Source organism: Vidua chalybeata, chromosome 2 (assembly GCF_026979565.1).
Source record: "Vidua chalybeata isolate OUT-0048 chromosome 2, bVidCha1 merged haplotype, whole genome shotgun sequence".
NCBI classification, from domain to species: Eukaryota; Metazoa; Chordata; class Aves; order Passeriformes; family Viduidae; genus Vidua; species Vidua chalybeata.
In genome coordinates, this window is record NC_071531.1 from 31,159,533 (window position 1) to 31,175,430 (window position 15,898).

The following is a 15,898-nucleotide window of genomic DNA, read 5'->3' on the forward strand; positions in this document are numbered from 1 at the left end:
CAGGCTCTTGTAGGTTCTTGTTTCATTAATCTCTGACTAAATTTCTTCTACTGGTTTGATACCTATAAATGTTTTTGTTTGCTAGCTAGTTTACACAAAGTTTTATATGTATTTACATGTAAGTTTAATCAGTAACCTTCAATGCACATTCACATAAATGATTAAATGTTGAGGATTTTTAATATTAAAAATTAACAGGAAAAATCTGTGTTGAGTGTTATCAGAAACTTTTCCCAAGACAATTGGATGCTGAAAACACCTTAGAACAATATTTTTCTACCATTTTCAGTGGATCTTTTAAACTGCTTTGGATCTTGACACTTAGAACACATAAAAGTGAAATTGGCTGTGGGACCCTACCAACGATTTTTTTTTTGTACAAAGAATTTATGCAACTTTTCCCGTCTGTCCCTCCAAAATAGGAAAAAAAAAAAATCCTTCTGTTTAACTGACCGAATCTGGGGCAGAAGTGAAGGACAAGGAAGGTCCTTTCTCTAAGTTCAGAATCACAACATTTTTGGTTTTGTGTATTGAAAGAATTAAATTTTTCCTGTTAGTAATTCTGAGTTTTGAATAAATGAGCAGAGAGCAGACAAAAATTATTTTGAAAGCAATGTAAAACCAAGCCAAGCAAGATAGTTCCAGAATTGGTAAGAGAGGGACTGTAAAATATTATTGAAAGATCTCTCTAGGAATGAATGTTTGTGGAAGAAAATACTGCCTGAAATAGTAGAAGGGAAACTTCAAAAAAGTATTTTCAAACATACTTAGGTTATTGGCTTAGATATTCATTACTAAAATCACATGGGGACATATAGTTTCTTTAGTGAACATGACTGATTTTAATTTACTGAGAGGTTTTTTTCTGATTATCTAGCTGAGATGATTGTCCTGATGCACACTATTGAATTTTATATTTTATATTGTTATGTTTAGATTTATAATTCATTGACTAGTGAATCTAGATATAAACAACAGAAGCTTAAATCCTGTTAGCTTCGCAAACTACTTTTCATGAATGCAGGATTTGCTATAACAGGGCTTATGTTATTTTTTTATTGTTAGCATTGACCTGTAGTATGTTTTCATCTGACAGCTTGATCCTCCCACTGAAGTGAGTATGGAATACTCACAGACTATTCTAGTGGGGTTTCAGCCCTTAATATGTGTTCTAATGTTTCTGTTAATTATCTCAGAAATTGCATAATGGAATTTTGACTAAAGTAGCAAAGTACTGGTTTTTTATTACTCTTACATTGTGGGTGCCTTAATGTCATTTTCTGTTAAGTGCATTGAACTTACTGCTGATCTTTTGCTCTTCTGTTTAGCAGCCTTATTGCCGGCTTAATCTGTAATTGCAGTGAACCAGTGGTTCTCAAATTGTGCCCTGTGGATCACTGGGGATTGACAGTGCACTTGCTGGTGATCCACAGTGAGCCTCTGAGCTAGCAGCTACTGGCTTTCCTGCAAGTCCCCATCCAGGTGTTCCTCTGATCAGAACAATGGAGTGGAGGAGACAGCCCATGCCCTCGATGCCTGTGGGCATCAGAGTATTTCTGCCTAGCTCCTCTTCACTCAGTGAAAATGTTTGAGAACCCTGGCACTGAGCATTTCAGTTGCTTGTATTTAGACTGTGTTGCTGCTCCTTAATCATGCATGTTGCCCCTCCATTTCTGTGCAGATTGCAGCCCTACTCCGGAAGAATCTGCCCCAGGTATGTGCATTCATGGCTTCTGCTTCTTGAAAACTGCAGGGGTTTGTTCATAGTTAACAAGTGCCTTGCTTTAAGATGGACCATTTTGAAATGGCCGTGCTTTACAGCACCACGTGAGTTATCTAAGCTGTTGAACAGTTATTTCCTAAGAGTGCTGGGGGTATCTGATCCTTTCACGTGTCCAGATACGGGAGACCAGTTGTTCAGGTCCTCTGATTTCTGCAGTTGATGTATTTTAGCAAACTGATGTAGGTGACAATGGTTTGAGGCCTCTTCCAGATGTCATTGAAGTCTGTGGGAGTCTAACATTTTAGACATGACCTTTCACATGGGCTGTTGAGCTGGTCTTTCTGAATGAGAAGTCTAGCAGAACATGGAGGAGTCAACAAGGCTGATGGAAAATCTCTGTTGTGGGTGCACACCAAGTAGTACTGGGGATTGCAAGTCTCATGTTTCAGGATACAGAATTTAAAAGTCTCATCCCAGTGTTAACCTTCTTTCTTCTGTCCTTGTCCCTCTGTACTTAATATGAAAAGACTAAAATATCTTTTCAAGGCCTTGGAGGACAGTTGTTTTAATAATATTTTTATTGCTGTGGAGAAGAGAGACCCTTAGGGCAAAAAAAGCAAGAACATTTCCCACCGGACGTTACATCCTACAAGCTTTATGTATTTGGTTCTCTTAATAAAACATTAATTTTTTATGATCAGTAGTATATAGTCAGCAAAAGTGTGAACTTATTGGTCTTCCCAACACCCCTACCTTTTTTCAACCTAATTTGAGACAGGGAGTGCAAATTGTTTTATTTCTGTTACTTTACTGTTAATAACAACTGCCATTGGCTAAAAAAAAAAAAAAAATGAACACAAGTGACACCTCTGTGAAGTAAGTAAAGTTCAAAAATCATTTAGAGCTTTGCAGACTGACAAGGGTCTGTTTTTTTCATGGCCAGAATTTTAAACCAAGAGAATACACAGAACAGAGGATTTTTGCTCACTACCCCAATTGAGTCCCTGCCTTCTATTTGAATGTTGGAAATAAAAACCCATCTAATAATTTCATTATCTTCACCAGTATACTTTATGATTACCAATGATAAACATACCTTTAAAATGAAGTGCTGTCAGACACACTACAGTTTTAAATCTTTGCTGAGTTAGTAACTATGTACATGTATGTACATACAGTCAATGAGATGATGATGTGCTAGAAGATATTTTCAGTTCTTTTTATTCTCATTTGCTTAAGAAAAGCTCCTAAATGCAGTAAGAGAAACACTGTTAGTTTCATCTGTATTTTGCTTTCTAAGTGTTCACATGGCCATGTTATGGCATCTGACTAATTTTGAGATAAAATATTTAATAGAATTTAAAAGACAAGCTGTGATTCCTCGCCTGTTCTTTCGATGGTTTGTGCTTTTTTTTAAGGCAATGAAACAGTCAAACAACTTCCCCTTTGTGTAGTTTGTTAGGTTATCTATCTACCACATAGAACAAAAGCCAAAAGGTTAGTTCTGTTGATCTTGCCAGATATGTTTCTGTTAGCAGACTTCCAGAGTTCCCCTCTTTGGCTGGTTATCAAAGGAACATTTATTATTACTGACTCTTAGTTCTGCCTCTGAGTCAAAATTTACTTTCAGGGGCTTAAATTGTCTCATTCATGCAGGTTCTGGTCTGTATGTTGCCTTGTTCCTACAGCCAGCTGGGGTGGGAGTTGTGTGTATGCTGTTAGTGAGCTCTGGTGCTTTTAAAAAATAAAATATATTGTCCTGTCATTTAAAAAGAGAAGGACTTGGACAACTCAGTTTCACTTGTGTGCTTCCTGTGCAGGACCTTGAACAGAATCCCTCTGGGTCATATCTTGTGTATTTCAATGGAAGAAAAGCTCCAAAGTACTTGCAACAATCTGTATGATTCCTATCTAATTCACTATGTTTAATATTTCTTGTTACCTAACTTAAAGCCTTTAAAACTGCTCAGGAGACAGGAAACACTTAAAAGAGTACCTACATTAATTTCTCACCTCAGACCTTATTATTCTTAGCTGCAAATAGATGAGATGAGCATCATCTTGCCTACTGAGGTGCAATAAGGATCAGTAAGGTGGTGAAGCAATTGAATGATACTATGAACCTAGAGATTCAAAAGGCAGGATGTTTGGGAGGAACCTCATTGACAGAAATGGCTAAGCACATGGTCCCTATTTCTGTAATACAGTGGACTCTTTACTGTCTGTCCATGTGTGTGCAGTGAAAGGGTTTGTTTGAACATGAACATGCAGTTATATACACTTCTGTATATAGTTGTTCATGTTTCTGTTATGATTTCCAAATCAGCTATTGTACAGCCTGCTTTGTGGGCACAAATTCTGGTAACTTTTACATGGCCTGGAAAGTCTTAACAGCTTTACAGAGTAAAATTCTCCATATTTTCCTCATGCAATATCCCCACTGTAAGATTACTTAATTATTACAGAGCAGGGAATAACCATACGGCCAAAATAAAGTGAGTTCTAAATTATCAACAACTTTGTCTTGCAACAGGAAGTTTCTTCTTAATGTGTGTTTGTTTCAAATAAAGTGCTTCCACTGCTGCTAATTTTTTTTTTTTTCCAACCAGGTGAATGGAGTGAAGCTCTTTATCCCTTGCTGACCACACTCACTGACTGCGTAGCCATGATGAGCGACAAGGCCAAGAAAGCCATGGTGTTTTTATTAATGCAGGACAGTGCCCCGACAATAGGGCTCTGCCTGAGCCTTCAGTATCGCAGGGATGTTGTCTTCTGCCAGACTGTAAGCAAGCAAATATGCATGATTCCACTTCCACATTTGGTGGGGTTTCTATGAAATACGGAAGATTACTCTTTCTAGAATTTTTCAGATCTCTTCCCAGACACTTGACACTGATTTCCCCTCACAAGCTGTGCTATCCTGTCCTTACTGGTTACTTACATGCATTTGACAATTCATAAATTAGGTGTCCCCTTGGATATACAGTCATTCACTATTGAAAACAAAAATTATTCCAGAACTAGTAAAAATAATAGTATACTAAAATACACTGCTGTATTCAGAAACAGCCTTTGCCTTCCAATGCCACCAAACCAAAGCAGAAGTAAGATGTGAGAGAGGGGGGCAGAAAGGTCTGTGAGTAGCAGATGCACTTCCTCAGTTACACTTTATTGTTTTCTGCATTGAGAAACCCAGCAGGACATGTGGTACCTAAGGACAGAAGTCCAGCTAAAGGAAGAGAAATTACTTCTGGGTTTTTTTCCCCAGAAGTTCTGTTTCTGGACCTGCTGGCATCTCTTGTGTCAGACACTGACTAGCAGACAGCTGCACTAAAAAAATTTCCACTGCCCACAGAAAAAAAATTCTTCTGCCCACTATACTTCTGCTTTTAATGTATCTGCTTTCCTGTGAAGTCACTATCTCGTTCATTTATTTCAAACAGTTTATTTATTGGACATCATTGGCAGGGCTTTTGTCCCATAATGTAATATCAAAAATGTAAAGCAAGTGACAGGATGAGAGGAAATGTCCTCAAGTTGTGCCAGGGGAGATTTAGAGTAGATACTAGGAAAAATTTCTTCATGAAAGGGGTTGTTAAGACCTGGAGTGGGCTGCCTAGGAAAGTGGGGGAGTTATCATCCCTGAAGTGTTCAAAAAAATGTGTGGATATGGCAGTTGAGGACATGGTTTAGTGGTGTACATGGTGGTGCTGCTGGGTTGGACTTGGTGATCTTGGAGGTGTTTTCCAACCTTAATGATTCTTTGATTCTGTGACCTCATAGAGATAAAATCAGGGAATTTTCCTATATAAAACCCACCTTATAATGCAGATAATTTTTCAATTCAATCCTTTGAATATGTTTACCCATCAAGATCAGAGCTTTATTCTCTTCTGTTTAATTCTATAACAAACTCATACACCTGTATACATAGTATATGGCCATCACCTGAAAATTCCTTTGTGGACAGTGAATTAAGACTAGTATTAATCTTAGGTAATAGTACTGACCTTAGTACTAGATCTTCAGGATCTTGTTCTGAATATCTTGAAACACCAGAGTTTAAGTCTGCATAATGCGAACAGATACTTCATTTTTAAGCTTTCTCAAATGTCATTTTTGAAAAACAGTAATTTATTCATACTATCAAAATTCTTGGCCTGGAACTAGCTGTGTTGCTTTTCTGTCTAAAACTAAACCAATTTTCTAAGGAGCAACTTGTGTAATTCATAAGTTGTAGACCCTACTACAAGTGATTGTGTTCAGAAAACAAGAAGGTGTGAGATCTACAGCAGCCCCATTTTGAGGCAGCTTGTGAGATGAAGGCAGCATGCCCTGAATCTGATTTTATGAATGTTTTGGGTTTTCATTGGTTGGTTGTCTTCAGCTGCAAGGAAAAAAAGATGTTTAAAGGAAAAGAGTATCTGTGTGACAGATTTTATTGCACCTCTTATACATGCTATCATTTTTGTTTGGGGCTGAAGAATCTTTTTTATTTTGAATCATTTCATTCTTGTCTGTTTCCTCTCTCACAGCTGACAGCTCTCATTTGTGGTTTCATTATCAAGCTGAGGAACTGCCTGCATGATGATGGATTTCTAAGACAACTCTACACCATTGGCTTGCTGGCACAGTTTGAGAGCCTGCTGAGCACTTATGGTAAAGGCACAGGGCCAGGGGGTGGGATTAGCTGTTGAGTCAGCAAATTCTGCATTAAATTTGCTACAGCACGATCTGAGTGTTTTGGATAATCTGCAGCTCAGCTACACAATTATTTCGAAAACTAGAATGCAAAACTAGATTATAGCTGAAGTACTTAATTATCTAACGACTCTGAATTTCTTCGCACTTACTTGAATTGCTTCCAAAAGATAATGTGTGACATTCTATTCTTTTATAATATAATTTAAGATTTAAGAAAGACTAAAATGGTCTTTGGGGTTTTTTTTCAGAAAATAATTGGATGAAAGTTCTGGTAAGCTGGGAGAAACTGTGCCCAAAATACACTTTTTGAATTTTCTTGAAACTTCTGTAGTTTTGCAGCACAAGAGACTGAATGTGAGACTGAAGAGAGAATATAAAAAGGGAAAGTACTTCACTCAGAAATGCTTCACTCTTGTGTCTCAAAAGCTGCCTGCATACTGGTTAGCAAATGTTTTATTGGACAAATCCAGAATACCTTGTGCAAAGGATATCTTGGCTCTGACAATGCTGAGAAGTACTTATTAGCATCACCTAACTTGGAAAATCAGCATATAAAATACTTAAAGGACAGTAGTCTGGACTGTTCTAGATAAGTGGTGTTTTCTAAACTTGCTGAAAAATCAGAAAAAATAAAAAAAATCAGCCATGACATCGTCTGTATGTCAAGGGGGAGGCCGGGGCTGCAGCACTGCTTCATCTGTGGAACTTCTGTATGGAGTGATGGCCTCCTGTTGTCATCAAATTGACAAAGTGAAGTTGTGCATAGCAAGTAATTACTATTCACTTTTTCCTCTTGAATTTAGGTGAGGAGCTGGCAATGCTGGAGGACATGAGTTTGGGAATCATGGACTTGAGGAATGTAACCTTTAAAGTAACGCAGGCTACATCAAATACATCTACTGACATGCTGCCAGTCATCACTGGAAATCGGTAAAAACCAATAAATATACTTTATTCTTGATGAGTGGGAAGTTTGGGTTTTTCTACCCAAGTTGTAGAAGAGCTGCAGTATTAATGAGCAGAGCAAAATCAGCCATTGTCAGGAGATTGGTAGATCTGATGTGAATGTCCGTGAGGATATGAATGCAAGGTTACAGGTTGCTGCAGGTTTGTTTTTGAACTAGAATAGACTTTCTGACTAGAAGCAAGTTGTGGCAGTTCCTCAGAGTCACTTTTGACTGATGGTTGCTTTTTAATGGTTATATTATGTTCTAGGTATTATCCCTCTTTAGACAAATAACACATTCTTGGAATGCAGCTTTTTGATCCTTATGTCTAACAGCTGTTTATTTCTTTTCAGTGATGGATTTAATGTGAGGATCCCTCTGCCAAGCGCCTTGTTCGATTTGTTGCCACGTGAGATTCAAAGTGGAATGTTACTGAGGGTTCAGCCTGTTCTTTTCAACGTGGGAATCAATGAACAGCAAACCCTAGCAGAGAAGTAGGTGTCCAGTCAGGCAAGCTCAGCCTTGCTGGCAGTTCTGCAATGGAGCTGCATTGATGTGGAATTGCATTCTTGCATAAGTAACAGCAATTTAGTTTCTCCAATACTCGAACATGGGAACACTGTTCTAAGGGAATCTGCCAAATGCCAGACAAAAGGAGGTCCTTCTTTATGTGCCACATAGCTGTGAAGCTCCTTACCTCATGGGTTTGAGACTGGTGCAAGTTTATGTGGTTCAGATGTGATTTATAATGGGAGATTTATCAAGGGCTATTTAGCACACAGGTGCTCCTTGTGACTTAAGACCTCTGTGGGTGACAGATCCCTAGAGGCTGAGGTCATTCTGGGTATTGCTGTGTTTTTGCTGTCTTGGTTTTGCACTCTCCCTGAGACTCCCTCTCCTGGTCACTGTCAAAATTCTGGATAATGGGCAAGGTGCACCTCTGTTTTTACATACCCTTGCAGTATTTATGAAATGCAACACTGCTGTTGTAAAACTGAAAAATATAATTTTGTAATTATATTTGCTAGGGAAACTGCTCAGTTCTGGAAGAGCCAGCAGATTCTCTCTGTTATGGCCACATCCTGTAAAGAGTGCATTGGCAGAGCACTGCTCCAGCAGAGCACTCCAGTGAAGCCAGGCACATGCATGTTGTGACAGCAGCCTCAGTACCAGGCTGGAGTGAGCACCATGGTGGTGGACAATGAGAAAAAGTCTAACAAAAGCATTCCAGCAATTACTGTTGTCCTCTGTTGCCTACAAAGGAAGCCCAAGATGGCTAGCACAGTCACAGGTGTCAGCACTCTGTGTGTACATCTGTGTGTGTGGATATATTTAGATAAGATGAATTGGGGCATTGTTGACAATATTTATTACATTAATGGTTTATTAATCTTAGATCCATATTTCTCATTTACATACCTGAAGTCAGCATTCTCAGTCCTATCTACTGATGTTATGGTTGTTATTATTAACTTATGAACTAAACTAATAACTCCATTATTAAAAGTTTAAATTTATGTAAAACAATTTTCCAGGTAGGAGTTTAATATTGAAAGACAGACATGAAAGCCAAAGAATTTTAAATACTATTTTCTACAAGATTTTTTCTTATACCTTCCTTCCCTTTTTACCCTCATACTCATATATTTTCTTTCCCTGTAATGAGTCATCACAACAGTTCTCTGTTACACTTCACCTGGCATTTGAATGGTTAGGGAACTCCTGGGATGAATCTTTAAACTGGTTTTTGGTAGACATTGCCAAGTGCAGTTGTTTCAAAGAAAAACATTTTACCTTGGGCTTAATTGTGCCTTTTTTCTCATTTTAAAGGTTTGGAGACACCTCACTGCAAGAAATAATTAACATGGAAAGCTTAGTGAGGTTGAATTCATATTTTGAGCAGTTCAAGGAAGTTTTGCCTGATGATTGTAAGTATTTTGTAATTAATGACAAATTTGCTTGAACAGAACAATTCAGTCTGATTTTTTCATTTGTTTGCTTTATGTTGGTTTTTTAAATGTCGGTGGTACACCAGCCTTATTAACCTCCAAGAAATGATACAACTCTGTTTTAATTCTTTAGTACTAAAGTAGAGTGAACTCAAGAGGTTTAAAGCTCAGACTGATTAACTTTCCTTTTTAATGTTACTTTAGCATCTCTTTCTAAGTGGCTCTTTGTACTGTATAATCATCCAGTTAGGCAGTGAGATTGTTGTAAGGTAAAGGTGTAAAAGTGACAGGTTCTAGCAGCAGCACTTTTATGTGCAGTTTTTTGTGATGCTCCCTGCACTTATGATAAAACCTGCACAGAAGAAACTCAGTCACTTCCCTCTGCTTTTCCTTTGGCACTTCCCTGTAATTGTTGCATCTGCAGCCAACAACAGAGAACCTGGAAGAGTGACAAAAGCTACATTAATTTTTTCTGTTTTTTTTACTTGCTTGTTACTGCTTGGGGTGTTTTTTTCAGAAGACAGTGGCATAAGTGGTATTTACAAAAATGGTGAAAATTAATCAATTCATTATTATTACAATCAAACCTCTTCTAAGGTTATTTCATGTGCCCTACAGTTGCAATTTTATTCCAGAAATACAAATGCAACAGCATGCAACAAGATTGTAAGAATTCTGTCTGTTAAAGTGTGTTATTGCAAGTTCAGTTACTCTGATTTTTTTTTTTTGATACAGCTGAGAGCACAACCTGCTTCCCTCCATCCAAGCATTCATAATGCTGCATAATAAATTCTCTGGAATTTTAGCTGCAAAGTTTAATTCTTTATTTTATAGTAGTCTAGCATCAGATTTTCTTGTACGATTCAAAAATTAACCAGTTTAAATTGAATTTTGTTCATGTCTCTGTCTAGTCTTTTATAATAATAACTCCCATTCAGTTCCTTCCTCTCCTTTCCACTGTCCATGTCCCTGTGTTATTTATTCTAAACTCTGCAGAATTTCTAATAAATTAGTCTCAGTTCCGTGTCCTTGTTCTGTTAGCTCACCTTGTCTTTAGAAAGAGGAGATGGCTTGTGCCCTCTTTTTGTTTACAGGTATTACTTTCTTTCTAGGTGTAGAGTTCAAGCAGGCCAGACCAGGACAGGCACAGTATCGTTAATTATAGAATAGAAATGTAGAATTGTTTAGGTTGGAAAAGATCTTTAAGATCATCAAGTCCAACTCTGTCCCCAGCACTGCTTAAAGCACTCCTAAATCATCTCTCCAAGTGCCACATCTTCATGTTTTTTAAATACCTCCAGGGATGCTGAGTCAACTACTTCCCTGAGCAGCTTGTTCCAGTGCTTGACAACCCTTTCAGTGAATAAAATTTTCCAACATCCAATCTAAATCTCCCCTGGTGCAGCTTGAGGCCATTTTCTCTTGTCCTGTAGTGCTGGTTGCCTGGGAGAAGAGCCCTCCTGGCTTTCAGATGGTTGTAGAGAGCAATAAGGTCCCTGCTGAGCCTCCTTTTCTCCTCCCTGAACAACCCCAGCTCCTTCAGCTGCTTCTCGTAAGACTTGTGCTCCACACCCTTCACCAGCTCTGTTGCCCTTCTCTGGACACCACTGAGGTTTCAGCACCTCGATGTCCTTCTTACAGTGAGGGGGCCCAGAACTGAACACAGGATTTGAGGTGCAGCCTCACCAGTGCCCAGTACAGGGGGACAATCCCTGCCCTGGTCCTGCTGGCCACACTATTGCTGATACAGACCAGGATGCCATTGGCCTTCTTGGCCACCTGGACACTGCTGGCTCATGTTCAACAGCTGTGGACCAGCAGCCCCAGGTCCTTTTCTACCAGAAGCTTCCCAGCCACTCTGCCCCCAGTCTGTAGCACTGCCTGGGGTTGTTGTGACCCAAGGGCAGGACCTGGCACTTGGTTGTGCTGAACCCCACAAAAGTGGCCTTGGCTTATTGATCCAGCCTGTCCAGATCCCTCTGTAGAGCTTTTCTGCCCTCCAGTAGATCAGAACTGTTGCCCAGCTTGGTGCCATCTGCCCCTGACTGAGGGTGCACTTGATCCCCTCCTCCTGATCATTGATAAGGATTTTAAACAGGACTGGCTGCAGAACTGAGCCCCGGGGAACCACACTGGTGACCAGCCACCAGCTGGATGTAGCACCATTCACCAGCACTCTGTGGGCCTGGCCATCCAGCTGGGTTGTTTTACCCAGTGAACAGTGGGTCCCACCAAGCCGTGAGCAGTTAGTCCAGGAGAATGCTGTGGGAAGCAGTGTTAAAGGCTTTGCCAAGGTCCAGGTAAACATTGTCCACAGCCTTCCCTCATCTGCTCAGCAGGTCACCTTCCTGTAGGAGGAGATCAGGTTAGTCCAACATACTATTTGCTGTGAGAAATAAGCCTAAAATAAAGCCTTATGTGTTACTCAGGTAGGATTCTTTTTGTTGCAATGTCATCTCTTACAGTGCACACCTCTGTATTTATTCAGTCACAACTTTAGTTGGTGTTCTCTGTAGTTACTCCTTTAACAAAAATGAAACAACAAAGAAGAGAACTTGTTGAATACTTGTAATTGATTGGAGTATCTTGCTACATATGTAAGAGATGATGTGCAACAGTTTGAACACAGAAGATGAGTACTGAAGGTACTCTGAAAAACTTCAACTGCTTTATTTCCACTTAGTGAAATATTAATAAACAGGTCATGACGATGTGGTGTCCGGTGGGTGTTTCTTGTAACTGAAGGCTGACTAGCTTGCAAATTTAAAATCAAAAATGTGCGCAGAATATAAACTATCTTCAGAGTTTCTCTGAAGACATGCATGTTCTCCTGTCACATCTGTGACACACAAACCAAAACACTGTACCAATCTTGCTCCCTTTATTCATTCTCTTATTCTACTGCTATTAAATTCTGAGTCCCTGAAGTTTTAAATAACTGGAATTTATATTTCCAATTGAGTTTAATTAAGCATGAATTTGTTTCGTTGATGGTACTAAGTAAATCAGAACTTGAATAATTGTTCTAGTGTCAAGAAAACACAAATGTGTTTGAAACAGGCATATAGAAACACTTTGTAAAAGATCTGTTGAATACAGATGAATAAGTGGAGTTGGTTTTGTTTGTTTTATAGGTCTACCTCGATCTCGTAGTCAGACGTGCCTGCCTGAACTGTTAAGATTTCTGGGACAAAATGTTCATGCAAGGAAAAACAAGAATGTTGATATCCTTTGGCAAGCTGCTGAGGTATTTATTCATCTAATCATCTCTGCATAGTTCAGCTGATTTTCTGTATTCATATGTATTTGCCCTTTTTTTATTACTGGTATGTTTGAATTTCTTCATTTTTTGCATGTAGCTTGCAAATGCTGCCAGGTTAGACCTCCTCTAGAATGAGACATGGGGAAATAAAATGTATTTTCTGTATCAGATTTTCTTCTCAACTCATACAATGAAATTCTACTCTCTCAAACTTGCCAAACTTTGACATCAAAGCCCTAGACAACATTTGTGTGTCTCTGAGGGGAAGTACAGGTATTGTCTCTGACAGGAAGTTTTGCCTGTTGAAGGAGTGATGGGTTGTCTATCCCATTTCTAGATATGCCGCAGACTTAATGGTGTTCGATTTACGAGCTGTAAAAGTGCCAAGGATAGGACTGCCATGTCCATCACCCTGGAGCAGTGTTTGATCCTACAGCATGAACATGGAATGGCTCCACAGGTCTTCACTCAGGCTCTGGAGTGTATGAGGAGGTAAGAGTTTGACCATATCACTTATTCCTAAATAAGGAACCATGCAAACTGCAGTGGAGTGGTGGTCTCTGTTTCCATCAAAAGAAAAAAAAAAGTAAACTAAAGTCAGGAAACTAAAACTGACTGCTAGAATTCATCCCTCCTGTGCATGTGAGTTGCATATGCTAAAGCTGGTTCTTACCAGATTTATATCAGATGGGATTGAGTTTTCAGTAGAAAATTAGGAGTTTTCAGACAAGCATGTAAAAATATGTTTTCCGTTAATGCTGAGCTTACAGAACAGGAAACTGGTGCTTCTTTGAAAGTTATTTAATGATGACTTTACCTGAACTGTCATAGCACTCGGTTTCTTAGTTCTAGATCAGGGAGATTACTCAGGGATGACCTGTCTTTTGTTCTTTGAAACACAGACACCTGCAGTTTGCACTGGTTTTCCAGTGTATTCTTTAGCAGTGAAACACTGCTCACTGGGTGAAATGTCAGTATGAGTGTTTCACACTACAGCAACCAAATTTCATCACAACATGTCAATGTGCTGTTGTCATATCAAAATAATGATGTTCTGTATTCTGAAGCAGCAGAGATGTTTGCAGAATTAAGTACTGTACTTAAAAAAAAAATCTGTTTACTGTTGTTCAATGCCTTGTTTCAAGCACTGCTGGAAAACTCCGTAAGTCACATACCAAAAGAAAGGATAAGAAATCTAGCTTTAGTCTATCAATGTAGTTCAACAATGCTGTTCAGTCCTGTTTTTCAACATTCACTCTTATCGAATGTACTGTACTGTGTGTCTTTTCACCAAATTCTCTAGAGTGTTCAATTCTCTTATCCTTTCTGTATGTTTTTGCTGTTTGACCCTTTCTTACTCTTCAGTTACCTAGAAGAAAAATGTCCCATATAATTACACTTGAAGCCTCTTACACTAGCAATTTGGGGGTTTATACCTACATCTAATTGGGTGGCACTGGACTTTTTTATTTTCAGTTTTTTGATGCACTTTTTGCTACATTGTCACAGAGTTAGTACAGTACATGAAAAGCGCACTCAGAAACTACTTAAACCTTGATATTAGAAACAAAACTTCAAACAGCTTTGTGAGGGAGAATTTACTAACTTAAAATGGACTAAGTGGTTTTCAAACATCTTTATTTAAATTGCGCAACTTGTTGACGTAGACATCTGAAACTGTTATACAGTTTCATAGTTGTGTATTTAATAATAAAACTAACTAGGGGAAATACTGGGAATCTTGTTACTTTCTTCAAATTCTTTACTGGGTCACTGGGTTTTTTAATGCAATCATGGACACAATAGAGAGAGAGAGGTTAATAATAACATTGTTTGGGTACATCAGTCTACCAATTTAATATAACACAGGATCAGATAAAGTACTGACCCAAGAAAAATACTGCTTTGTGTTGACTTACACAGGGATATTGAAAGAGGGCCAATTTAATCAAAACCTTTAGCTTGAGTGTTCTACCAACATCAAGGGCCTGCTCTGGCAGGTGAAGGATATGACTTTTTCTTTTGTTAAATGTTTGACTAAGAGAGATTGTGCAGGACAAATACTGACTAGTCCAGAAGGAAAACCATGATTAGACCATTCTTCAAGCTGATCACTCTTCCTCATATCTTATTGCTCTTTGGGATTACTGGTTGTGTTTTCAAAATGATTTGTCAGTTCTATTCAGGAACAATGGCACAGCATTAATAAAGTTTAATGAGAGAGATAGGATTATGGAACAAATATGTAGGAGTACAACTCCACCAAATCCCATTCCAGCCTGGACAGTTTGACCTGACCTAGATGACAGATACAGGATAAGAAAGGGTAGCAAATTGTATCCAAATTGCTTCCAGGGCATTCAGAAAACTTGGGTTTTGTTCTTTTAACTTGGATCTTTTATTTAACTGTACTGGAAAAGGAAGGTTTCGTTCATTCTTGAAGACTTTTGAAGTTTCTGAGGCATTTGGAAGGACAGAGAAGAAGTACTAGTAATTTGTGAGACTCAAAGTATTTAATCTCTTCTCTACTGACAACTTTCCAGAGAAGAAACATGTCCTTGCTTATACCATTCTTGAAAAAATTAAGAAAGCATCATCTTCTTCCATGTGATGTCGGTCTTCAGAGGTGTTAGTTCCCTCTTACATATCCTCAGGGACTTCCCTTCTTGTGATAATTATGTATCTGTGATAATTGTGTTCAATGAGCAGGGACATCAGGGAGGGAACATGGAGTGTTCTTCTAGATTCTTGTAGAAATTTACAGATAAAAGTTTGTGGCTTTCACCTTAGAAACAAATACCCTATTACAATAAACTCATTTTCTGTAAATAAGTTACAGCTTTTCTGGTCCTAAATCAAACACACAGTAACTCCCAGCTCACAAATAGTAAAATCATGATGATATGTCTGGAAGTCCAAGCTAAGAGGACATGGCTACCTGACCAGTAAAGGCAGAACAAGAGTCAAAGTCCAGCTGGTTCAGGTAGCCTCTTCCATCTGCAGCCCATCTTCCCCACTAGATCTTTGACTCCCTGCCCTCCCTCTTCCTACCAGGTTTCTGTCTTGTCAGAAATGCCAGTGGAGCTGTTTGTGGGAATATGCTCTGAGGCAGTTTCAGTCAAGATCATCCTGGGTTGCAAAATCCTGTACATGTTTTGGGCAGCCCATCTCATTTTCATTAAATGAAATCAATTAGGAAGGTGCAACATAAGCAATTTAGCCAACAGAGAAGAGCCATCTCTGATAGGGGCTCTTGAAAAGCAGCTGGAAATGAGGTGAGGAAAATCACCATGGTGCTGACTAAAAGGATTAC

General features: G+C 38.8%; 1 protein-coding gene across 4 annotated transcripts in view; it reads left to right on the forward strand.

Moving 5' to 3' along the window:
- The window catches only part of INPP4A (inositol polyphosphate-4-phosphatase type I A), a 108,896-nt gene that overhangs the window by 82,756 nt on the left and 10,242 nt on the right, over positions 1-15,898 (forward strand). For all 4 annotated transcript variants that reach the window (XM_053934152.1, XM_053934154.1, XM_053934153.1 and 1 more), the window contains 8 exons: positions 1,682-1,714; positions 4,333-4,505; positions 6,259-6,382; positions 7,231-7,357; positions 7,728-7,868; positions 9,205-9,302; positions 12,458-12,570; positions 12,923-13,077. In XM_053934152.1, the coding sequence (XP_053790127.1) occupies positions 1,682-1,714; positions 4,333-4,505; positions 6,259-6,382; positions 7,231-7,357; positions 7,728-7,868; positions 9,205-9,302; positions 12,458-12,570; positions 12,923-13,077 (964 nt within the window). The remainder of the gene's footprint in view (positions 1-1,681; positions 1,715-4,332; positions 4,506-6,258; positions 6,383-7,230; positions 7,358-7,727; positions 7,869-9,204; positions 9,303-12,457; positions 12,571-12,922; positions 13,078-15,898) is intronic.